The sequence below is a fragment of the Stegostoma tigrinum genome, chromosome 20 (assembly GCF_030684315.1).
Source record: "Stegostoma tigrinum isolate sSteTig4 chromosome 20, sSteTig4.hap1, whole genome shotgun sequence".
Lineage (NCBI taxonomy): Eukaryota > Metazoa > Chordata > Chondrichthyes > Orectolobiformes > Stegostomatidae > Stegostoma > Stegostoma tigrinum.
The window spans coordinates 6,713,943-6,739,278 of record NC_081373.1 but is presented as its reverse complement, the minus strand read 5'-3'; the positions used below and the strand labels follow the sequence as shown (position 1 = coordinate 6,739,278).

General features: G+C 46.8%; 1 protein-coding gene across 1 annotated transcript in view; it reads left to right on the top strand.

Annotated features, from left to right (window-relative positions):
* Window positions 1-25,336, top strand: part of sema4gb (sema domain, immunoglobulin domain (Ig), transmembrane domain (TM) and short cytoplasmic domain, (semaphorin) 4Gb) — a 199,131-nt gene that overhangs the window by 130,587 nt on the left and 43,208 nt on the right. Inside the window, exon 9 of the mRNA XM_048550687.2 lies at window positions 24,242-24,417. Coding sequence (XP_048406644.1) covers window positions 24,242-24,417 — 176 coding nt within the window. The remainder of the gene's footprint in view (window positions 1-24,241; window positions 24,418-25,336) is intronic.

Here is a 25,336-nt window from a genome sequence, read left to right as displayed (position 1 = left end):
AGTCTCTCTCTCTCTTTGGGCTCTATCCTATCGCTTACTCCCTACCCCATCCACCTCCCTATTTTCTGCATATAACCTGACGTTTTCCCAGCCACCGTCAGTTCTGAGGAAGGGTCTCTGGACCTGAAAGGTTAACTCTGTTTTCTCCTTCACAGATGCTGCCAGACCTGCTGAGCTTTTCCAGCAACTTTGTTTTTGTTCCTGATTTACAGCATCCGCAGTTCTTTTGCTTTTTATTTAGAGACAGAGGTGACTGATGGCTGTTTAACCTGAGGGTCACCACACCTCAGGCCAGGGGGGAGGGGATGAGAAGGAGGACCCTACACGGTAACCCCAGCGGGTCTGGGGATTGAACCCGTGCCATTAACGTTACTCTGCATCACAAACCAACATCCAGCCAACTGACCATAAATAACCCTAAACAGCTGGAAATCTGAAACAAAAAACAGAAATTGCTGGAGAAACGCCGAACTGAAGAGGGGTCCCTGGACCCGAAATGTAAACTCTGTTTCTCTCTCCACAGATGTTGCCAGAGCTGCTGAGTTTTTCGAACAGTTGTTGGTTTTGTGAGCTAACCTGACCCCTATCTTACTTTTGCTGTCATCCAGGAATCATAGAACGCAGCCTGTTATGGGGCACATTGAGCATGTTATTGGGTTTACTTTATTTCTTGCGGGCAAGGAATATTCATGGATCATTGCATTCATAAGGATATTGCAGTATCGTGCAGTTCTTGGTGTTCACAAACTGCTTTGCTGTGTCAGCTGGTGTGAGCATTACTATGTCAGGGAGTATATGAGAAGAATAGCTTACTAAAGAGGCAGGTATGCTCGTGATTCTCCCTTGTACCCCTCCTTTCTGCTTCTATCCTTCTTGTCATTATTTCAATTGTAATACCTCCGAACCTAAATTATTAGTCACAGAGCTGTAATACACAGAAACAGACCCTTCGGTTCAACCCGTCCATGCTGACCAGATATTCTAAATTAATCTAGTCCCATTTGTCACCATTCAGCCCATATCCCTCTAAACCTTTCCCATTCATATACCCGTCTAGATGACTTTTAAATGTTATAATTGTACCAGCCTCCACCCTTCCTCTGGCAGCTCATTCCACACACGCACCACCCTCTGCATGAAAAAGCCCTCAATGCTTTGTAATTCCTCACTTCCCTCAATGTTTCTTCACCCTGGGATTGATCTAACAGTGAGAGCCAGAATACTAGCAGTTGGAAGGCCACTGAAGACTGAGATGAGGAGAAATGTCTCCCCCTCACTGCCAGAGTGGGGAACCTGGGGAATTCTCTACCACAGAAAGTGGTTGAGGCCAAAACATTGAATGTTTTCAAGAAGGAGAAAGATATAGTTCTGGAGTTATAACATTATACAGAACGGAAACAGACCCTTCGGTCCAACTCGTCCATACTGACCAAACATCCCAATCTGACCTAGAGATAATGGGAACTGCAGATGCTGGAGAATCCAAGATAACAAAGTGTGAAGCTGGATGAACACAGCAGGCCAAGCAGCATCTTAGGCGCACAAAAGCTGACGTTTCGGGCCTAAATCCTTCATCAGAGGCGGGGATGGGGAGAGGGTTCTGAAATAAATAGGGAGAGAGGGGGAGGGGGACTGAAGATGGAGAGAAAAGAAGATAGGTGGAGAGGAGAGTATGGGTGGGGAGGTAGGGAGGGGATAGGTCAGTCCGGGGAGGACGGACAGGTCAAGGGGGCGGGATGAGGTTAGTATGCGGGAAATGGAAGTGCGGCTTGAGGTGGGAGGAGGGGATAGGTGAGAGGAAGAACAGGTTAGGCAGGCGGGGACGAGCTGGGCTGGTTTTGGGATGCAGTGGGGGGAAGGGGAGATTTTGAAGCTGGTGAAATCCACATTGTTAGCATTGGGCTCCCATTTGCTAGCATTTGGCCCATATACCTCTAAAATACTAAAGGAATTAAACAGTATGGAGGACAATTGAGAACGCGGACTGTTTTGGAAAATCAGCCAGGATCATATTGAATGGTATAGCAGGCTTGAAGGGCTGAATGGCCTACACCTGCTGCTATTCTCTCAGTCCTAATTGTTTAGGAATTGGATACCAGAGTGGATGGGTGCCTGGGGGCTATTTCTATCTAGAACGATTAGCTTCACTGGGCTTGGTGGTCATTCTGCTGGTGCCCTATTTTGCCACCTACAGACCAGGGGCTTAATTCAGTCATAAAATAAATCAAAAAATTGCAGATGCTTGAAATCTGAAACAAAAACAGAAAGTGCTGAAGAAACCCAGCAGGTCTGGTGGCATCTTTGGAAAGAAAAAAAGAATTACGTTTTGAGCCCAGGGATCCTTGACAAACACACATACACACAAACGTACACCAGATAATGGGAAAAGCTGATTTCTCTCTAAAAAACTTTAGTTTGGAGGAAAGTACAGCTTGAGTGAATAGTAATTGTTCTTGGCAGGCTTAAAATAGGATAAGTGTGGATCGTTTCAGGTGTTTTACTTAATGGTCAGTGGGCACATGCAGTTGTCACTGGAGTCTTGGCAGACACAGTTTGCTCCAGGAGCATAGTATTGAGGAGTCCTCCAGATGCTGTCCAAGAGGACCATATGGGGCTCAGACTAGACTCACAGCAAAGATATTCCAGAAAGGCAGAGAGGTGAACTGGGCAGCCTTTTCCTCAGAAGCTTTATTTTTCTAACTAAACAATAAACAAACAGCCACAAGGCACGCTGGCTCAGTGGTTAGCACTGCAGCTTCACAGCACCAGGGACCAGGGTTCGATTCCAGCCGTGGGTGACTGTCTGCGTGGGGTTCCTCCAGGTGCTCCAGTTTCCTCCCACAGTCCAAAGATGTGCAGGTTAGGATGGATTGACTATGGGAAATTATCCATAGTGTGCAGGCTGGTTGGATTAGCAATAGGAAATGCAGGACTTAAGGGGAGGGGAGTGGGCCTGGGTGGGATGCTCCTCAGAGGGGCGCTGTGGACTTACTGGGCCAAATGGCCTATTTCCACGCTATAGGGATTCTAGGATAAAACTGAAACAGGCAATTTCTAAGAAGAGTCCATTAAATTAGTAATTTACCAGAAGTATCTTTTAAAATAATTCCTGTATTGACCATTTTTAAAAATAAATTATCTGTAGAACTTGGAATAAATCCATTTTTCTACAATCCATCAAAACCCGTCTACAAAAAAGAAGCCTTTGTAAGGGGTCTGAGAGCTAAGTGTGTTACTGTGACATTGCATTGTCTAGTCTAATAGGAGAGGCACAAACACATTTAACATGATCGGCTCCAGTTGGAATGGGGATGGGACAGGAATACTGAATCCACTTCAGGATAATCCATGATCTGATGGAAACATGGAAGTGGCAGCAATCCCAGATGGCTAACTCCCGTGCTGATTCCTTGCATTCTAATTATTGTTAGCGTTTCTGGTTGATTATCTTTCTGGAATGTTCTTAGATTTCTGAAATGTCAGCCCCGTTTCTCCCTCCTTGGACACTGCAGAGTGTTGTGAGTATTTTCTGCTCTGATTTTGAATTCCCAGCATCTGCAGTGATTAACATGAATGTTCCTGTGCTAATATTCTAACCAGTAGTTCTCAGGCTTATATCTAACCCTGTGGCAATGATTCAGTTTATTGCTTGATGTGTTTCATCATCAATCAATAAACGCAATATACAGTTATATTGAATACATTCCTCAGGAACTCATATCCCTTCTGATTTTTTTTTCCTGGGGAGTGATTTACTGCCGTTTTGTACAAATTCAGGCCCTTGCAGAGTATTCACGGAGTAATAAAACTGAATCTGTTATTAAAATTTGTTGAGAATCAGCTGTGGACTGTTGGCTGTTTTGAATGCCTTGGATACAAGACTTTTATCAAGGGCAAACACAGATGCAGGTCACTCTAAAGAAAATGTGTTTGAAATGCAATTGTCGCAATGCTGAATATCCCACAAATGAGGATGGTATGTGCAGGATTTGTTTTAACAGAGCAGGACATGTTAAAACAAAGACTGTACTCTGAATGGTGTCCCGTAGAGACCCTTCCAAACAACACCATGACACACTCTCCAATGAGGCAAAGTCCATGCTGTGCAATATGTTAACCCTTTAGCAAAGCACTGACCATAACGTCTTCCAAGGGGTGCCACTGTGGCTTTAAGAGGCGTATTTAGTCCTGGGTTTTGTTTTGAAGAGAGCTTTTAAGACAGAGCTGTCTATTGATGGTCTATACAGTAGACAGCTTGTGAGGCCTTGGGTTTTTATTTTATGTTAGAACAATAGAAGCAGCCTGAATGGGTGGGGCCAATCTCCCCCAGAATCAGGATTTTTAGTTTGAATTTTTCAGTCGCAGCTGCTAGGGTTTTGGAGCTGGATGTGGAAGCTGTTTTTTCCTTTCTCCGTTACAGCTAAAAGCTGGGGGCTGCCTTCCCCCTGCTAAAATTGCATGTGAGACAATCTATTTTACTGAATTTGCCTTTGCCAAGGGTGTGTTTATGGGATGATTTTTTTTGGAATAGTTACTGTTTAGCCATTAAATAATCTATTGTTCTGTTAAGTTTTCCAATATGGTTAAGCTACTCCAATTTCCTCTTTCCTTTGTCGTATTTTAACTATCGTGTATGAATAAAGTGTGTTTGCTCCAAGGTTGATAGTTTGGCCAATCAAATTGCTTTCAGAACGCAATGCCTAGAAGTTGCCTTTTAATTAAGAAAAAGTTAGAGTCTATGCCAAATCCTTGATATATTTTGAGGGGTTTGGACAGAGATGAGGAGAATTTTGTTTTGTCTGTCAGGAGATTGTTATTCTGTGGATTTTAAGCTCCCAGAAAACAGTTGATGCAGGGTCGTTGAGTTTATTCAAGGATGAGTTAGATCGATTTTTGATTGATAAGGGAGGAAAGGTTTTTGAAATCAAATAGGAGAGTGGAGTCGAAGCCTCAGCTTGATCAATCAGAAATCTTTATTGAACACAGAGCAGGCTCGATGGGCTGAATGGCATGTTTTTTAGCTTTATCAGAAATCACATGACAGCCGGTTACAGCCCAACAAGTTTATTTGAAGTTGCAGCTTTGTCCCTGATGACTCTAACTTTTTCTTAATTAAAAAGCACCTCGAAAGCTTGTGATTTCATATAAATGCGTTGGACTATAACCTGGTGTCGTGTGACTTCTGACTTTGTCCACCCTTGTCCAACACCAGCACCTCCCCATCTTAGCTTTGTGTTCTCAGTAAAAGCCAAGAAAACTGCAGATGCTGTAAATCAGAAACATAAATTGCTGGGAAAGCTCAGCACTTCTGGCAGCCTCTGTGGAGAGAAAGCAGAGTTAATGTTTTCAATTGAGTGGCTCTTCCTCAGAAGCTGCCAGCCCTCCTGAGCTTTTCCAACAATTTCTATCCTTGTATTCATAGAATGGTGAATTTTTTTAACCAGTTCGTTATGGCAACATTTCACCCTTTTAAAGAAGAACATTTACCTTATGCGGAGTTAGAGTTCCACCTTCCCTTTTTAAGTGCAAATATGCTGATTTTAATTTGCATCAGTCGTTATATTTTGGGTGCATTCCACATCTCCAGCTCCATACTTGGGGAGTGAGTTACAAAGTACCCCATTCTCACTTCTGAACAGCGAAGAAAGATCCATTAGATCTGACACAGGAGCCAGATGTTGTTTAGAAAATGCTGCAGAAATCTGAAAGACAGACAGAGCATCATCATAGGCCCAGACAGTCCCAGTGGAGAGAGAATCAGGGTTAACATACCACATTCATCTGGACAGAGATGTACACCTGCGTCCCTGCTTCTTTCTTTACTTAAAATATCTGCTCCTATGCTGTATCAAAGTAATCACTTAGATTAACTAAGAACTGCAGATGTTGGAGTCAGAGACAACGCACTGTGGAGCTGGAGGAACACAGCAGGTCAGGCAGCGTCAGAGGAGCAGGAAAGCTGACTTTTCGGGTCGGGATCCTTCTTCCAAAAGATAATGGCTGGCAGTTTATCTCTTCACCAGTGTCGCCTGCCCTGTTGAGTACTCCAGCATTTCCTCTTTATAATCCCACATTTTAAAGGCAATACTTTAACTTAAGTGAGATATTTGGTGTCAGGAGCTGCTTATAGTAACCACATTATGAGTGTTCCTTCTGGTGGCACTGCTGGTGTAGAGCCACTTGGAACTGGCTAGTTTCACTCTTCCACTGCTTCGAGACTCCTACAAAACTCCACACCAAGAGCAGGGAGGGTGTTGGAATGATTTAGTCCACAGCGATGGAGTGTTGAGGACTGGTTGTAAGATTCAATGGTGGAGATTTGTGCTAGAGGGTGTGTGACACCGATTTCACAGAGAGCTATGAGACAGTGGAAGGTACTGTTGGTAAAGGTGTGTATATTACAGTTAGTGGGGCAGGTATCAATGTTCTTACATTTGGAAAAGGATGGAGAAAAAATGTTTGAGACCAGGAAACAGGAATTAACAGCAATAAACCACCAAATCTCAGGAACTCGAGCCCAGTGTGACACTAAAATTAACAAATGGATAGGACATCAGCAGCTGCTGAGTTGGAGTTGGAGAGTCATAGAGTCATACAGCTTGGAAACAGACCCTTTGGTCCAACCCATCTGTGCCAAACATAATTCCACATTAAACTAGTCCCACTCGCCTGCTCCTAGCCCATATCCCTCCAAGTATTTCCTATTCGTATACCTATCGAAATGTCTTTTAAATGTGGTAACTGTACCCACACCCACCTCCTCCTCAGGAAGTTAGTTCCGCATACGAACCACTCTCTGTATAAAAAAAACTTCGGCCCTCATGTCTGTTTTAAAATCTCTTTTCCCCTCACCTTAACAAAAAGCCCCACGAAATACCCCACCCTGGGGAAAAGACACCTGCCATTCGCCTTATCTGTGCCCCTCATGATTTTATAAACCACGATAAGGTCATCGCTCAATCTCTTACGCTCCAGGGAAAAAGTCCCAGCGTTTCCTCATACCCAGCACCATCCTGGTAAATCTCTTCTGAAACTCTCTCTAGCTTAGTAATATCTTTCCTGTAACAGGATGGCCATGTTTTTGGAAGCTGTGAGGCCTTGGGAGTGAAACAAGGAGCTATAAATTTAAACCCTGAGCTCATGAGAGCCTGGGAACAAAGGCAAAATCCTGCAGACGCTGGAAATACGAAACAAAGACAGAAAATGTTGGAGGAACTCAGCAGGTCTAGCAGCACCTGTGGAGAAGCAGAGTGAACATTTCAGCTCTGGTATGACTCTCTTCATATGAAGAAAGGCTCAAAACATTAACTCTGTTTCTCTCTCCAGACCCAGTCGGTTTGTTTCCTGAGAGTCTTACTCTGCTCTAATATGGAAATCGCTTTGACATTGCATTAAAATGGAACAGGCTGGACTCGGTGCGAAAATGCTGATAATAAAATGTGAGGCTGGATGAACACAGCAGGCCCAGCAGCATCTCAGGAGTACAAAAGCTTCCTACATGTCCACAATGTGGACTTCACCAGCTTCTCCCACTTCCTACAGACTAAAGGGGTGGCCATGGGCACCCACATGGGCCCCAGCTATGCCTGCCTCTTTGTAGGTTACGTGGAACAGTCCCTCTTCCGCACCTACACAGGCCCCAAACCCCACCTCTTCCTCTGGTACATTGATGACTGTATCGGCGCCGCCTCTTGCTCCCCAGAGGAGCTCGAACAGTTCATCCACTTCACCAACACCTTCCACCCCAACCTTCAGTTCACCTGGGCCATCTCCAGCACATCCCTCACCTTCCTGAACCTCTCAGTCTCCATCTCAGGCAACCACCTGGAAACCGATATCCACTTCAAGCCCACGACTCCCGCAGCTACCTAGAATACACCTCTTCCCACCCACCCTCCTGCAAAAATTCCATCCCCTATTCCCAATTCCTCCGCCTCCACCGCATCTGCTCCCACGATGAGGCATTGCACTCCCACACATCCCAGATGTCCAAGTTCTTCAAGGACCGCAACTTTCCCCCCGCAGTGGTCGAGAACACCCTTGACCGCGTCTCCTGCATTTCCCGCAACAGATCCCTCACATCCCGCCCCCACCAGAACCGCCCAAAGATGATCCCCCTCGTTCTCACACACCACCCCACCAACCTCCGGATACAACGCATCATCCTCCGACACTTCCGCCATCTACAATCCGACCCCACCACCCAAGACATTTTTCCATCCCCACCCTTGTCTGCTTTCCAGAGAGACCACTCTCTCCGTGACTCCCTTGTTCGCTCCACACTGCCCTCCAACCCCACCACACCCGGCACCTTCCCCTGCAACCGCAGGAAGTGCTACACTTGCCCCCACACCTCCTCCCTCACCCCTATCCCAGGCCCCAAGATGACTTTCCATATTAAGCAGAGGTTCACCTGCACATCTGCCAATGTGGTATACTGTATCCACTGTACCCGGTGTGGCTTCCTCTACATTGGAGAAACAAAGCGGAGGCTTGGAGACGGCTTTGCAGAACACCTCCGCTCGCTTCGCAATAAACAACTGCACCTCCCAGTCGTGAACCATTTCAACTCCCCCTCCCATTCTTTAGATGACATGTCCATCATGGGCCTCCTGCCGTGCCACAATGATGTCACCCGAAGGTTGCAGGAACAGCAACTCATATTCCGCTTGGGAACCCTGCAGCCCAATGGTATCAATGTGGACTTCACCAGCTTCAAAATCACCCCTTGCCCCACCGCATCCCTAAACCAGCCCAGTTCATCCCCTCCACCCACTGCATCCCAAAACCAGTCCAACCTGTCTCTGCCTTCCTAACCTGTTCTTCCTCTCACCCATCCCTTCCTCCCACCCCACGCCGCACCTCCATCTCCTACCTACTAACCTCATCCCACCCCCTTGACCTGTCCGTCTTCCCTGGACTGACCTATCCCCTCCCTACCTTCCCACCTATACTCTCTCCACCTATCTTCTTTTCTCTCCATCTTCGGTCCGCCTCCCTCTCTCTCCCTATTTATTCCAGAACCCTCACCCCATCCCCCTCTCTGATGAAGGGTCTAGGCCCGAAACAGCTTTTGTGCTCCAGAGATGCTGCTGGGCCTGCTGTGTTCATCCAGCCTCACATTTTATTATATTGGATTCTCTAGCATCTGCAATTCCCATTATCACTGGAAAATGCTGAGCTCTGTGCTGTGCACAGTTGGCTGTCCAGCTGATTACAGCAGTCTGGCCCACCAATGTACATTAGCAAGCTAACTCAGTAACAGCGAATAGTCTAACTGCACTTTATTGGGTAGAATCGCCCTTTCGAATGTAAAGGGCAGTTTTTATTTCAGTCTTGGACTTTTGTGGCTTATTATCAACAGCTACCAATGTTGCAATACAGAAGTCATGTGCTGAGCACAATGCAAATCTTCAGAAATAATACTTTCTTAATAATTCATTCACAAGAAGTTATTGTTTAATGGCCTTGGGAAGGTGTTGGTGAGCTGCCTTCTTGCACAACTGAGTGGCTTCATCATAGAATCCCTTTCATTGTGGAAGCAGACCATTCAGCCCATCAAGTCCACACTGATCCTTCAAAGAGCAACCCACCCAGATGTTGCTGTAAACCTGCATATAGCATGGTCAATCCACCCCAACCTGCACATCCTTGGACTGAGGGAAGAAACACATGCAGACACAGGGAGAATGTGCAGTCTTCACACAGACAGTTGCCCGAGGCTGGGATTGTAACCCGGGCCCCTGGTGCTCTGAGGCAGCAGCACTAACCACCGAGTTACCATCCTGCTTTAGGCTTACTAGGTCATTTCGGACAGTAGTTACGAATTGACCACATTGCTGTGTGTCCAAAGTCAGACAGAGGCCAGGGTACTGCGCAAAAATACCCAATTGGCTTTCCTGAAGGAAGATGTGCCAGATGGACTTTTACAACAGTCCTGTAACTTACATGGTCATGATTGCTGTTGCTTTGTTTTTTGTTCCAGATTTATTTCATTAACTCAATTTAACTCCTCCCCTTTCCACACTGTAGGGATTCTATGATTCTAGCTGCTGTGGTGACAGGATTTGAATCCACATTTCTTGTTCAAAATTTGGGGGCATAGGTTTAAGGTGAGAGGAGGAAGATTTAAAAGGGACCTGAGGTGAAACTTTTTCACACAGATGTGGAATGAACGGCCAGAGCAAGTAGTTGATGCAAGTAAAGTTGCCATTGAACAGACTTTGGGACAGATACAAAAACAGGAAAGGTTTAGGGCCGAAAGGGCCAAATGCAGGCGAGCGGGATTAGTTTAGTTTGGAAAACTTGGTCGGCTTGAACTAATTGGACTGAAGGGTTTGTTTCAGTGCTGTAAGCCGCTATGACTCAATGGATAAGTCGAGTTGATGCTTGCATCACAGAAAGCTAAGATTTCCGCCTTTAGAGAATGACATGTTGAGTGCCATTGCCTGGCACGGTGGCTCAGTGGTTAACACTGCAGCCTCACAGCACCAGGGACTCAGGTTCGATTCCACCCTTGGGTGACTGTCAGCGTGGAGTTTGCACGTTCTCCCCAAGTCTGCGTGGGTTTCCTGTGTGTGCTCTTGTTTCCAAAGATGTGCAGGCTGGGTGGATTGGCCCTGGGAAATTGCCCTGTAGTGCCAAGCTGTGGTAAATGGGGGGTAGGTCGAGGGGAGATATGCCCTTCAGAGGGTGGGTACAAACAGGAGAGGCGATGGCCTAGTGGTATTATTGCTGGCCTGTTAATCCAGAGACCCAGATAATGTTCTAGGGACCTGGGTTTGAATCCCACCACGACAAATGGTGGGATTTGAGTTCAATAAATATCTGGAATTAAGATTCTGATGATAACCATGATTCCATTGTCGATTGTCAGGAAAAACCCATCTGGTTCACTAATGCCCTTTAGGGAAGGAAACTGCCATCCTTACCTGGTCTGGCCTACATGTGACTCCAGACCCACAGCATTGTGGTTCAATCTTAACAGCCGTCTGGGCAATTAGGGATGGGCAATAAATGCTGCCTAGCCAGAGAAGCCCTCATCCGGTGAATGAAAAATGGAAAAAGAAAATTGATGGGCTGAACGGCCTCTATCTGCATTTTCGGGATTCTGTGAGTATTGAATAACCCAGTATCCCTGTGTGCCGAGCAGCCTTTCTAGATCACAGGCCTGTCAGCTTGTCAAGAGCCTACCAGCAGTTGGCTCAGACACCACCGGTTGCTGGCTCCTCTAGACGATGGGTGGAAACCTACTCCTCAAGGAAGCAGTATGTCTCTTTCATTTCATCCCCCAGTCATGGGAAGAGGCGAGGGCAGTGTGCTGGACTTTACAGACCTTCCTGTCTCCAATTGGGCCCATGTTGTCTTGGTTACCGAAGTCGGTAACCCTGCTGTTTTCCTCATCTACCATGAGGACAGGTAGTCGGGGAGGTGATGAGCAGAGGCCCTTAAGTGGCTGGTAATTTAACAGTTAAGTACCTTCATTGTTGGTGAGCCAAGTTGGACCTCATTTATTACTCAGCAGTAGAGGGTTATGGGTAAAAGGGACGTCAAGGTGAGGATTAGCCTATCAGTCACGATCTTATTGAACGGTGGAGTAGACTCGATGGGCCTGCTTTGGACCCTGCTATGACTTATGGCTTTACAGAGTGTGTATGTCCCAATGGCCAATCAGTCCATGTTCCTATGATAATGGGAACTGTAGATGCTGGAGAATCCAAGATAATAAAATATGAGGCTGGATGAACACAGCAGGCCCAACAGCATCTCAGGACCACAAAAGCTGACGTTTCGGACCTAGACCCTTCATCCATCCCCCTCTCTGATGAAGGGTCTAGGCCCGAAACATCAGCTTTTGTGCTCCTGAGATGCTGCTGGGCCTGCTGTGTTCATCCAGCCTCACATTTGTTATCTTGGATTCTCCAGCATCTGCAGTTCCCATTATCACAGTCCATGTTCCTCCCCGTTCATCTACATTTCTGATCATTTTCTGGAGACTAGGGGATGAGAGAATTCATGCCTCACTCAGAATGTCACTGTTCCCCCCTCTCTATCTCTCTTCTACACCTCTCATGTTTGAGGTAGCCAGATGCCTCTGTGCCTGGAGACAGGACCTTCACTCAAGTGTTTGCAGAACCTGAAGGTGCGCGCTAACAGCCTTGAACCTCTGTGTTGAAAGGAGAAGAGCAAGCCACCATTTCCTGTGAGCATTCCATCAAAGTTATGAGAACTGCAACGTTGGCCTCATGTACATTCAAAGTCTGCAAATTTAGCATTACCACCAAGCTGTTCTAGATTGACACGAGTGTTCAATTTGGTACAAGTTAGCCTCCAAAATACAATGGAGTTCAATTGTCCCTTGCTCTTCACTCTCCAATCCCAGCTCGAACATTGATGAAGACATTAACTGCAGGGACGGTGCTAAGCAACAAGTGTCAGGTCCCGTTATGAAGTGGTTCTGTTGCTGGGCTGGGGTTCCAGAGAGTGGGAGGTCTGATCCCACTTGAGAATCTTTGCCTCAGCCTGAAAATATGCCTCTATCAATAAAGTAGCCATGCAGCGTGTGTTGGACTATCAGAACCAAGTCCGTCTGAGTCGCCAGCATCCTGTAGGGGCTGGTTTGACCGGTTCCACATTGACATGTTTGATTATTCTTAATTATTCTCGAGTCCAAGGATGTGCAGGTTAGGTGGATTGATCATGGGAAATGTGGAGTTACAGGGAAAGGGTGGGTCTGGGTGGGATGCTCTTCGGAGGGTGGGTGCAGACGTGATGGGCTGAAAGGCCTCTATCTGAACTGTAGGGCTTCTATATTTCTATGATTCTAATTGCCCTTGGATGAGGATTTCCAGGACACTCAGTTACCACTCACTGTCAGAGGGACTCAGACAAAATGTCCATATTGTGATCAGTCATGTTAATCACACCACATAAGTGTAAACATTACTTACTCCTGGTTGTGAAATAGTTTATGTTCGTCATTTTAATTATATTGTTCCTTAAATAATGTTTAGTTAGCCAAGCCCACATGAAAGTCAGGATTTGTGTGGACTGTGAGTATAATGTGTCAGTAAATTGGATTTTTACAGGACAGTGAGAAGCCCGAACTTTGAGGTATCTCACACTGGCAGGACGGAGACTTAATGCTGCCCTGAATTTCCAATCATAGGTGCCACTGCCACAGGGAAGATGCTAAGCACAGGTTATCATTCACTGAGAATGACCAATAGGCTGCACTTTTGTACACGTCCCTCACTATCACCATCCTGAGTGTCACTACTGTGCAGAAACTCAGCTGGACTCACCACATAAACACAGTGGCCACAAGAGCAGGTTAGAGGCTGGGAATACTGTGGTGAGTAACTCACCCCCTGACTCCCCAAAGCCTGATAAGATCAGGAGGTGAGCTACTCGATGCAGTGTACCTAACAAGGCACAAGTCAGGAGTGGGATGGAATACCCCCCATTTGCCTGGATGGGTACAGCCCCAACAACACTCAAGAAGCTTAACACCATCCAGGACAAAGCAGCCGCTTGATTGGCACCACATCCACAAACATCCCACTCCCTCCACCACCGATGCTCATGAGCAGCAGTGTACTATCTGCAAGATACACTGCAGAAACTCACCAAAGATCCTCAGACAGCACCTTCCAAACCTATCAGAGATAATGGGAACTGCAGATGCTGGAGATTCCAAGATAATAAAATGTGAGGCTGGATGAACACAGCAGGCCAAGCAGCATCTCAGGAGCACAAAAGCTGACGTTTCGGGCCTAGACCCTTCATCAGAGAGGGGGATGGGGGGAGGGAACTGGAATAAATAGGGAGAGAGGGGGAGGCGGACCGAAGATGGAGAGTAAAGAAGATAGGTGGAGAGGGTGTAGGTGGGGAGGTAGGGAGGGGATAGGTCAGTCCAGGGAAGACGGACAGGTCAAGGAGGTGGGATGAGGTTAGTAGGTAGCTGGGGGTGCGGCTTGGGGTGGGAGGAAGGGATGGGTGAGAGGAAGAACCGGTTAGGGAGGCAGAGTCAGGTTGGACTGGTTTTGGGATGCAGTGGGTGGGGGGGAAGAGCTGGGCTGGTTGTGTGGTGCAGTGGGGGGAGGGGATGAACTGGGCTGGTTTAGGGATGCAGTAGGGGAAGGGGAGATTTTGAAACTGGTGAAGTCCACATTGATACCATATGGTATCAATGTGGACTTCACCAGTTTCAAAATCTCGTCTTCCCCTACTGCATCCCTAAACCAGCCCAGTTCATCCCCTCCCCCCACTGCACCACACAACCAGCCCAGCTCTTCCCCCCCACCCACTGCATCCCAAAACCAGTCCAACCTGACTCTGCCTCCCTAACCGGTTCTTCCTCTCACCCATCCCTTCCTCCCACCCCAAGCCGCACCCCCAGCTACCTACTAACCTCATCCCACCTCCTTGACCTGTCCGTCTTCCCTGGACTGACCTATCCCCTCCCTACCTCCCCACCTACACTCTCTCCACCTATCTTCTTTACTCTCCATCTTCGGTCCGCCTCCCCCTCACTCCCTATTTATTCCAGTTCCCTCCCCCCATCCCCCTCTCTGATGAAGGGTCTAGGCCCGAAACGTCAGCTTTTGTGCTCCTGAGATGCTGCTTGGCCTGCTGTGTTCATCCAGCCTCACATTTTATTACCTTCCAAACCTATGACCACTTCCATCTAGAAGGACAAGGGCATCAGATACATGGGAATACCGTGCCCTGCAAGTTCCCCTCCAAGCCCCTCACCATCCTGACTTGGAAATGTGTTACTGTTCCTTCACTGTCGCTGGGTCAAAATCCTGGAATTCCCTCCCTAAGGGCATTGTGGCTCAACCCACAGTGCATGGACTGCAGCGATTCAAGAAGGCAGCTCACCCCCACCTTCTCAAGGGGCAATTAGGGACAGGCAGTAAATGCTGGGCCCAACCAGTGATGCCCATGCTGAAGACTGCAGGCAATTTCCCATGGCCACTCCACCCAGCCTGTACATCTTTGGACCGTGGGAGGAGACTGGAGCACCCAGAGGAAACCCACATTTCGTAGAGAAAAATAATGGGCATTCTCATTTGACTTGGGGCAGCACGGTGGCTCAGTGGTTAGCACTGCAGCCTCATGGCATTAGGGACCGTGGTTCGATTCCAGCCTCGGGTGACTGTCTGTGTGGAGTTTGCACATTCTCCCTGTGTCTGTGTGGGTTTCCTCCGGGTGCTCCGGTTTCCTCCCACAGTCCAAAGATTTGCAGGTTAGGTGGATCGGCCATGGAAAATTGTTCCATAGCGTTCAGGGATGTTTAGGTTAGATGCATTATACGGGCATGGGTCTGGGTGGGATACTGTGAAGTTTGCTGTGGACTTGTTGGGCCGAAGGGCCTGTTTCCTCACTGTAGGGATTCTATGAACTTTAACTTAATTGGCTGTTTAATGTAACGCAAGGATGTACTTGAGCCGCACTCCTGTGGAATGCTGTGGTTTCCTGCCAAGTGACGAGTGGGTTTGACATTTCCTCATGGTGTCAAGTCTCTACCATCATGATTCACGCCTGCCGACTGTCTGTAGAAACTCGCTCGGTTAGTCAGGCTTTCCCTCAGATGAGCTGGAGCTTAGAAACAGTATAGTTCAGGCTCGTTGTCAGATCTGTCTCTGCTGGCCAGTACAGGAGAGCATTCATCATCAAGAAGTCCGCTAAAGAATTCAGTAGGAACATCTTGATCTGGGGGGCGGAGAGCGGTAGGAAGGTTGGGAGGGAAGTGGTTGAGGTGGATGTATTTAAAGTGAAGATGGATAAGGCACATGAAGGGAGACATTCAAATCAATGATAAACACCTGCACAGCTTGCTTGCATTGAATGGCTAGTTTCTTCATTGTACATTCTGTACAATTTTATATTGTACATTTCCTACCCCATCAAAGAGCTGGACAAGGGACAAGACCCTGTCAGTGGAATTCTTTAAGTGGTAAGCTGGCCAGTTTTGAGGTGTTGGAGATCGGTGGCGGGGGGGGAGGTATCTCTCGCAGGATGTTATGATCACAGTCAAATCTGATTCTGTCCCCCACCCAATGTGCCAGGCCCAGGAGAGGTCACTTGGGGGATATGATCAGAATGCCTGGATAATGGGTGTAGGGTCATTGGGTCAAGCCAAGAAAGAGCGTTCAATGCAGACAGTCATCGGCTCCCCTTTTCAAACTGTTCCATTTGAGAATTCTGCAGGCGTTCCAGCTGGAGAACCCATTCCTCTCACTCTACTTCACCTCAGCCAATCAGCATTGTCGTCTGCTCAGGGAGTAGCTGTCAATCATTTTCTTGCAGGTTGCACTGCATTGTGGGAGCTAGGTTTACAACAGGATAAGGGAATTGGCCAAATAACCCTGGGCAGGAGCATGTGCTTTTTTTTCATTTGTGCACAGAGTTGCTTTCATCTGGATTGCACTGTGTGGAAACAGATTCGATCATCACTCTCCAAAGGGAACTAGTTAGACTGCTGAGGAGGAAACTTTTATGAGATAATGGGGAAAGAGAGATGCAACCAGTAGGATAAGCCTTGCGACGGGATTGTACAGATATGATGGGCCAAATGGCCTTTCTGTGATGTCTGTCCCCTTTGAGCCTGCTGGTATTGGCGTAGCTGGAGTTGGGGGTGATGATTGGATGTTAATAGGCTCATCCTGAGGTCAACTGTTGAGGGCAGTTCCTGGTGCAGATAGCTCTCTCATGTTTTGCTGCTGCCTCTCGTAAGGGATATGTCACATCAACTGGGAGAGAATTACCAGAGATAACAAGGTGTGGAGCTGGAGGAAGACAGCAGGCCAAGCAGCATCAGAGGAGCAGGAAAGCTGACGTTTTGGGCATAGACCCTTCTTTGGAAAATACCAGAGAATTGCCAGCTTTCTGTCTTTGTTACATTTCTGAGGGTGCATTAATGTTTTAGCGATGTGCCTTAGGTGCAGGCCCTGAGTATGGGATTGATACTAAAACACGACCTGGAAGTCAGGTTGAGAACTGACTTGCTTCATCCATGCAGTCTTCTTTCAGTGGTACGCTGGCTGTAAATCTGCGTCAGTGCGTTGAATAATACGTTGACATTAAAACATAGAAGCTGCTTCATCCGCCTGTTCTCTCCAATCATGGGTGGCATGGTGGTTAGCACTGAGTAGGAGGTAGGTCTGGGTGGGATGCTGTTCGGAGGATCGGTGTGGATTCGATGGGCTGAATTGCCTGCTTCCACACGGTAGGGATTCTGTGAATCATAGTAACCATTCAACACAAGAATGGTCTTGATCCTGACGAGCCCGTAGAAATTGGAGTCCAAAGGTCACATTTACTGCCTTAATGTTGCACAAAAAGCATGGAAATTGATTTTAATTTACCTTGAAGCTAATAAGGAGTTACCACGATGTCAAAAGGTAACAGTTATAGCCATTCACCAGGCAGTCCCGTTAACTAGAGGCTATTTTTCATTTACTTCAAGAGTAAGTTCTGAATTATCTAAATACTTACACTCTGGATAAATCGCAATTTTCTGGGTGAAAAATTCTTCAGCAGAAACCTGACCTTATGGAGCTGCAGCCTGCCCTGACGTTCGGGGAATATTAAGGCTCAGAAGGCACTACTTAGTAAGGAACAGAAAAGTTCTGACTAACATTAACCTCTCAACCATCTTCTCTGAAGTGGATTTCCTGGCCATTGCTGCTTGCTGCGCACAAACTGACTACTACATTCCCCCACATTAGACCACAAACGGCTTTGGGATGGTGAAGGCGCCGTATCAATTTCAGTTCTTCAAAACGTTTTTGCATTAAACAGACAATTCAAATTGACCCAACTTGGAGTCAAGGGGATCACACTGTGGCTAATAGCAGATTTGAACCACCAGCAGCAAAGGTAACAGCAACAGGAGTGCCACCAATCGTAAGAAAGAGGGGCAGAATTAGGCCATTCAGCCCTTCAAGTCTGTTCTGCCATTCTGCACAATCATGGCTGATCCAACACAGTCCCCTGCCCGCACTTTCTCCCATATCCTTTCATCCCTTTAGCTCTGAGAACTTCCTGAAAACATCCAATGTTTTACCATCAGCTGCTTTCTGTGGTAGAGAATTTGTCAGGCGACTCACTCCCTGGGTGAAGACATTTCTTCTCATCTCAATCTTAAATGGCCTACCCTGTGTAACCTTAGATTTCTCTGAAGAAGGGTCTAGGCCCCGAAATATCAGCCTTCCTGCTCCTCTGATGCTGCTTGGCCCACTGGGTTCATCCAGCTCTGCACCTTGTTAACTTTAGAGTGTGACTCCAGGTTCCGGACCCCCCAGCCATCAGGAACATTCTTCTGCATTTAGCCTGTCTTGTCCTGTTAGAATTGTATAGGTCTCTGTGAGATCTCCCCTCATTCTACCTAACATTGGTGAATATAGTGCTTAAAGATCTTATCTCTCTTTATGTGACATTACCTTATTAACAGTAAGTGAAACTGAGCTTTCATAGGATTTGTACACTGGTAGCGAGTTTTGAGAAGATTTGTAGCTCAGGTTGAGGTTCTGGATGTGAGTTTGCTCGCTGAGCTGGAAGGTTAGTTTTCAGACGTTTCATCACCATTCTAGGTAACATCATCAGTGAGCCTCCGATGAAGCGCTGGTGTTATGTCCCGCTTTCTATTTATCTGTTTAGGTTTCCTTGGGTTGGTGATGTCATTTCCTGCGTTGGTGATGTCATTTTCTGTTCTTTTTCTCACAGGATGGTAGATTGGCTCCAAATCAATGTGTTTGTTGATGAAGTTCCGTTTGGAATGCCATGCTTCTAGGAATTCCCATGCTTCTGGGAATTCTCGTGCGTGTCTCTGTTTGGCTTGTCCTAGGATGGATGTGTTGTCCCAATCAAAGTGGTGTCCTTCCTCATCTGTATGTAAGGATACGAGTGACAGTGGGCCATGTCGTTTTGTGGCTAGTTGATGTTCATGTATCCTGGTGGCTAGCTTTCTGCCAGTCTGTCCAATGTAGTGTTTGCCACAGTTCTTGCAAGGTATTTTGTAGATAACGTTTGTTGTCTGTATAGGGTTTTTTAAGTTCATTAGCTGCTGTTTTAGTGTGTTGGTGGGTTTGCGGGCTACCCTGATGCCAAGAGGTCCGAGTAGTCTGGCAGTCATTTCGGAAATGTCTTTGATGTAGAGGAGAGTGGTTATGGTTTCTGAGCCCGTTTTGTCTGTTTGTTTGGGTTTGTTGCTGAGAAATCGTCGGATTGTGTTCATAGGGTACCCATTCTTTTTGAATACGCTGTATAGGTGATTTTCTTCTGCTCTGCGTAGTTCCTCTGTGCTGCAGTGTGTGGTGGCTCGTTGGAATAATGTTCTAATGCAGCTTCGTTTGTGGGTGTTGGGATGGTTGCTCCTGTAGTTCAGTATTTGGTCCGTATGTATTGTTTTCCTGTAGACGCTGGTTTGAAGTTCCCCATTGGCTGTTCGCTCTGTACACTGTCCTTTCTGAGAGTAATTCATCTGACATCTGTGCAACTCTGAGTCCATAATTATCACCTGTAATTCTTCCTGTACTTAATTATAAAGGATTAATGGATGGGAATTTGAATCAGTTAGGCAGATCAGCCGAGGAATAGCAGATGGATTGTAATGTAGATTAATATAATGCTTGTTTTGAAAAAGAAATTTGTGTATATGCAGAATGAATTACTTCAGCAAAGCTGGCAAAGAAACAGATTTGTAAGCGATTATTCAGTGTCGACCCAGCATGAAGTTAGGATTATATTCGCTGGAGCTCAGGAGATCAAAGTGTAGGAGGGGAGGGTTCTCGTAGAAACCTGGAGGAAGGATGTTCCCAACGATGGGGAGTCAGAACCGCACGCTGCAGTTTGGGGTGAGCTGCTGAGGACTGAGATGAGGAGAAATGTCTTCATCCAGAGAGTGGGGAGCCTGTGGAGTTCTCTGCCAATGAAAGTGGTTGAGGCCAAAGCATTGTGTGATTTCAAGGAGTTGGATCCAAAGGGGTCCAAAGGGATCAAAGGATATGATATGAACTACTGGCGACAGACATCCCTAAGCCCAAGTGAATCCATGTGTGTGCAGCTAATATCACCAATGTCAATGATGTCATTGTCTAAATTTGCAGAGATGTCCAACTGAAACTGAATTTCTGTGTGTCCGGGGGAGCCTGGGTTTCTCAATCCAGGAGCAAGGTCTTAGTTTGGGAGTGGAGTCGAGGGGCGAGAGTGGGGTCACAGGTCAGGAGTGGGATCATATGCTGGCAGTGGAGACATACGTTGGCCGCAGGGTCAAAGGCCAGAAAGTGGGGTCATAGGTTGGGAGTGGTTTTGAAGGCCGGGATAGCAGAGCTGGCCACTGAACGGTGCCCCTTGGCAGCTCCTTGCAGTGGGCAGGGTTGGGGGAGAGAGATGGTGACTCTGGGCTGAATTTGGATTGCGGGGGTGGTGGGGGCAGTGGGTGCTGTCAATACTGAGGACCGTACTCCACGCTCCTCCCCACCTCCCACAACCCAACCTGTCCCTTAGCCAATGATGTTCAGCAGAGACCGAAAAGGTGGCTCAATGGACTCTTGTTCTGGTCAGGAGGGCAGCTGTGCCCATCTCCTGGAGCTGGTAGCACTGCCAGTGTGTGGAGGGTCACTACTTGCACCCCTTGTGCACCCATGACCAGCACCTTGTTGGGGAAGTGAAAGTGTGAGTGTGTAATCCATTTTAAAACATACTTCAGACAGATCCAGAAATGGGCCCAGCGTGGGTAAATAATGTCAGCACAAGGTTACAGAATTGGACTGTGGATCAAAGTCTCCCACCCCACCCCCTGCTGGGAATGAGGCTCAGCACCACCATCCCCCCCCCCGCCGCCCCACAATCCTAAATCAGGCAGGGGATCACTTTAAGATGCTAACTGGCCCCGTGACGTCAATAGGAGTCTGTACAACATCTCAGGGCAGTCGGGGGCAATAATAATTTGTGACTAACTGCTCAGCCAAACACGAAGCAGCGCTGCTTTTGTACAACTTGGGAGAAAAGTGAGGAAAATGCTCCTTTTTATTGAATTGATAATTTTCCAATCCTGGCCAATTGGCAGGGAGGGTTGTAACAAACTGTACAGGGTTCAAATCCCATTGTGGCAGCTGGGGGGAATATAAATTCCATTTAAATTTAAATTTGGATTGAAATGGCAATACATCTCATTAATGACATCACTAAATCTGCAGGATTGGTCTAAAGCTCATCAGTTTCACAGTGTCCTTACAGCTTCACCATTAGTGTCACTTACTCACATTGTACCTTTGTCTTTATCTCCAGAGGTAACAAGGTGAGGAGCTGGATGAACACAGCAGGCCAAGCAACAGCAGAGGAGCAGGAAAGCTGATGTTTCGGGTCTGGACCCTTCTGAAAAATTCATCGTATTGGCATTTTTCTGAAGAAGGGTCCAGATCTGAAACGTCAGCTTTCCTGCTCCTCTGATGCTGCTTGGCCTGCTATGTTCATCCAGCTCCACACCTTGTTATCCTTATCTCCAGCATCTGTTTTCCTCACAGTTTCGTTTCCATTGTTTCATTTGTAAATGGAGTGATGATACAGTGACTGACAGGCTGTACTGCATGGGGCTGTGCTAACATCTCTGAGAGACGGTCATTAACCCAGCAGCTTCCAACAATTAAATCATCTTAATTGCAAATGCTAATTCAGTCCTCAGGTCTTCTATTTATTCTGCAAAGGTCTCCCTGACAACCAGTATTTAAATAGGAATCATTCTAAATATATCCACATGCAGCAGAGCCTGGAGGTTTAAGCTCAAGTACATTTTTAGCCAATTTGAGATTAGAAAGGAGGGGTGTTCTCTTGTCATAAAGCTGGAGGGGTCTCACATGACAGCATCAATGTCATTAGGCCTCGAGGACTTTACAGTGAGAGTCAGCAACTCACTGAGTGGTATCCGTTGTCAGCAATTCATTTTGACATGGGGATAACAAGATGTGGAGCTGGATGAACACGGCAGGCCAAGCAGCATCATAGGAGCAGGAAGGCGGACGTTTTGGGCCGAGACCCTTCATCCATTTTCTGATGAAGGGTCTAGGCCTGAAATGTCAGCCTTCCTGCTCCTAAGATGCTGCTCGGCCTGCCGTGTTCCTCCAGCTCCACACTTTGTTATCTCAGATTCTCCAGCATCTGCTGTTCCCATTATCACTGATACAGTTTTGAAATGGATGTGTGTTTAATGCTTTGCACCAGAACAGAGTTCGGTCACAGAGAATGTGAGCGATATGAAACTCTACACTACGTTTACTACCCACTAACAGAATCACTGATGTGTTTTGGCGCAAATGAGGCCGTTCAGCCCATTGTGCTTCTATTGGCTCATTGATTGACCCAGGGCCCATTTCTTGCTTTTCTCCCCCATATCCTTGTGCATTATTTTACCTGAACAATCATCCAATGCTTTCTTGTATGAGCTGAGGTACTTTTTTGTTGGTGTAACCCGCCCCCCACCCCCCCACAGTGTACTCCTGAATATAAACTCCATTGTCCCATTTGCCCATTGGTGCTCAGAGACTGGGCTTGGCCTCCATTCCAACGATGCCCGTTTTAAAAATCTGTTCCTTATTCTGTCCCTCTCTCGTGCCCCTCAGGAGGGCAGGTACAGCAGATAGTGAGAAACTATCAGTCCCTTTGGCCATCTCCTTTCAGCCCAACTGGATCATCCTTTAATCTGAGATACTGAGGCGAACACAAGCCTAGACTGTGCCGCCTGTCATTTTAATCACCTTAGACTCACTGTTGTGTGATGAAGACTGGCATTTTCCTGGTCTGTGTGCCTCAGTCACTCTACATGAGGGGAGAGTGTTTTCTTTGTGTCAGCAATCAGTGGTGCAACGGTTCCAGAGTATAGTTCTGTCATAATTAAAAGGAGTTTTGCAAAAGAAATTCTACTTGACAGTGTTGTGCCTACTTTCCTTCCATATGCTGAACAGATCTGAAATATTTGGTGTTGAGAGAGATAGGTTGTCTCTGTTTTCTGAATTTCTGGCAGACTGTCATTTAGAGTTTTGAAATTTGACTTCTCAAGTGGGTGTGGTGCCCGTTGAGTGAATAGCCCCATTGTTTTCTGTGAATAAATGTAATTTGAATACATTGTAAACACATCGCTGTCACATTAACCCAGTAAATGCAGAAATGTCTGTGTTCATGTGAATGAGCAGCCAGTCTGTAACTGAGTGCTTGAGTAGGTATCAGCGACATGTAGAGCATCCCATGGGTTATTCACTAAGAACAACAATGCAGTGAGGCTCTAGATTAGCGGTTGCGATGGCTGATGCATCTGTGATGGATCTCGGTCTAAGGGTAAGGGGTTAGGTAATTGAGGACTGAGCTGAGAAGAAATTTCTGCAACTTGAGGGCACTGAGCCCGTGGAATTCACTCCCACAGAAAGCAGTCAAGGATGACTGCTTCTTAGGAGCATCTTAGGAGCACAAAAGCTGACGTTTCGGGCCTAGACGAAGGGTCTAGGCCCGAAACGTCAGCTTTCCTGCTGCTAAGATGCTGCTTGGCCTGCTGTGTTCATCCAGCTTCACACTTTGTTATCTCGGATTCTCCAGCATCTGCAGTTTCCATTATCCCCGCAAAATGGCTGAGGGACAGCTACCTCTCGGCCTTGCCCATGTTCCTTCCCCTGGGGTGGGGGAGTGTGGTGGCTATAGCAGGGTGAGTAGTCCATTCCCCCACACCTCCGTAATTATCAGCTCACTGCCTCCACTGGAGGACAGGTAGAGAACCAGAGGCCACCTGATTTCAGATGATGGGCAAAATAATCTGTCGCGACATGAGGGGAAACCTGTTTGCACAAGGGTGTGGAAAGCACCGCTTCATCAAGTCGGATTCAGGTGGGGCTTCCAGAAGAGGTTTGGATTTTTCTATGAAGAGTAAAGATGTGCAAAGCTACAGGGAGAAGGCGGGGAGTGGGGCTAGCTGAGCTTCTGTTGCAGAGGGCTGGCATGGACTTGTTGGACCGAGTGGCCCCTGCTGCTTGCTAACGTCTCCATAAATGCTCGGCTTTCCTGAAGTCTAATGGATGGTGCTTTATATTGTTGTATGGAAATGGAAATGTTGGTTTGGAATCAGAGGAATCAGTGGGAAACTTGGGGATAGGCTGATGGCTGACTGCGTGGAAATGGCTCGGAGGTAACAGTGTACAGATATCGATGCAGTATATATCTCCCCATATTGAATCTGTTTGTGTCACAGAGTGATGAAGGAGGAATGAGAATACTACAGAGGAAATGGACATCCTTCCTGAAGACACGGGTTGTGTGTTCCATCCCAGAATTTGGCTTCCACTTCAACATCCTGAAGAGTATTTATGTTCTGAACCAAGGAAACTGGCAAAACACAATATTCTATGGAGTGTTTCTATCGCAATGGTAAGTGTAAATACTGTGCTCAGTAAATGCGGTCCATCTTGACCATCAATAGAGTACTTGATCTAGATCATCTGGCTGTTGAGATGGACTTTACCATAACTCATTGCACTTGCTCATTTTCTCATGGTCCTGGGTTACGTTAAACTATCAAACACCACCACCATAAAAACAGAAGGTCGTCGCCATTGTGGTTTGTGGAAACAACCTGTGTCAGAAATCGTTTGAAGTGTTTACCCATAAACAACAATGACGATAACATTTTCAAACAACAATTCAGAGGCAGCAAAGCTGTAATGTGATGTCCTCAGGATCAGTCACTACATCGAGGCAAGCCCCTGTCTGACAGGATCACAGAAATGTTACAGCGCCCAAGGAGGCCATTCGGCCCATGAGTTACTGGAGTTGGATTCAGTCACAAAGTCCCGTTCCAACAGAACTGAAGTGAGTGGAATGGGGTGAGTGAAGGAATCTGTACTGAGGAGACAGACCTGGAGTCAATCCAGATTGAGGATAGTCCAGAGTTGAGCTAAGGGATGAATTCAGGCAAATAATATTTACTGAAACCTTTGTAAGCCCTGAGACTATTTATTTTGTCACTTCTCATCTTTCCCCTATGTTGTGATACTCTATCTTTACGACAATCTGTGCGCCCTGGTACTCAGTCTGTGGTTTGCTGAGCGCGGGGTCACATCTACAACGGTTTCTTTGTTTTCCCTGAGGAAGGTCCCTGCTGTTCGCCACAGACACAGTGGGAAGTGAGGTTTGGGAAGATAAACTTCACAGACTTGTGGTCTTCCTACCCAGGAAGAAGATGGGAAGCATACACCGAGTTCAGATCACGATGGGTGTTTTCTGTTCAATGCCAACCTTCTGATCCGAAACTAACAAAGAAAGTAGGAAAACAAAACAGAAAGGGCAT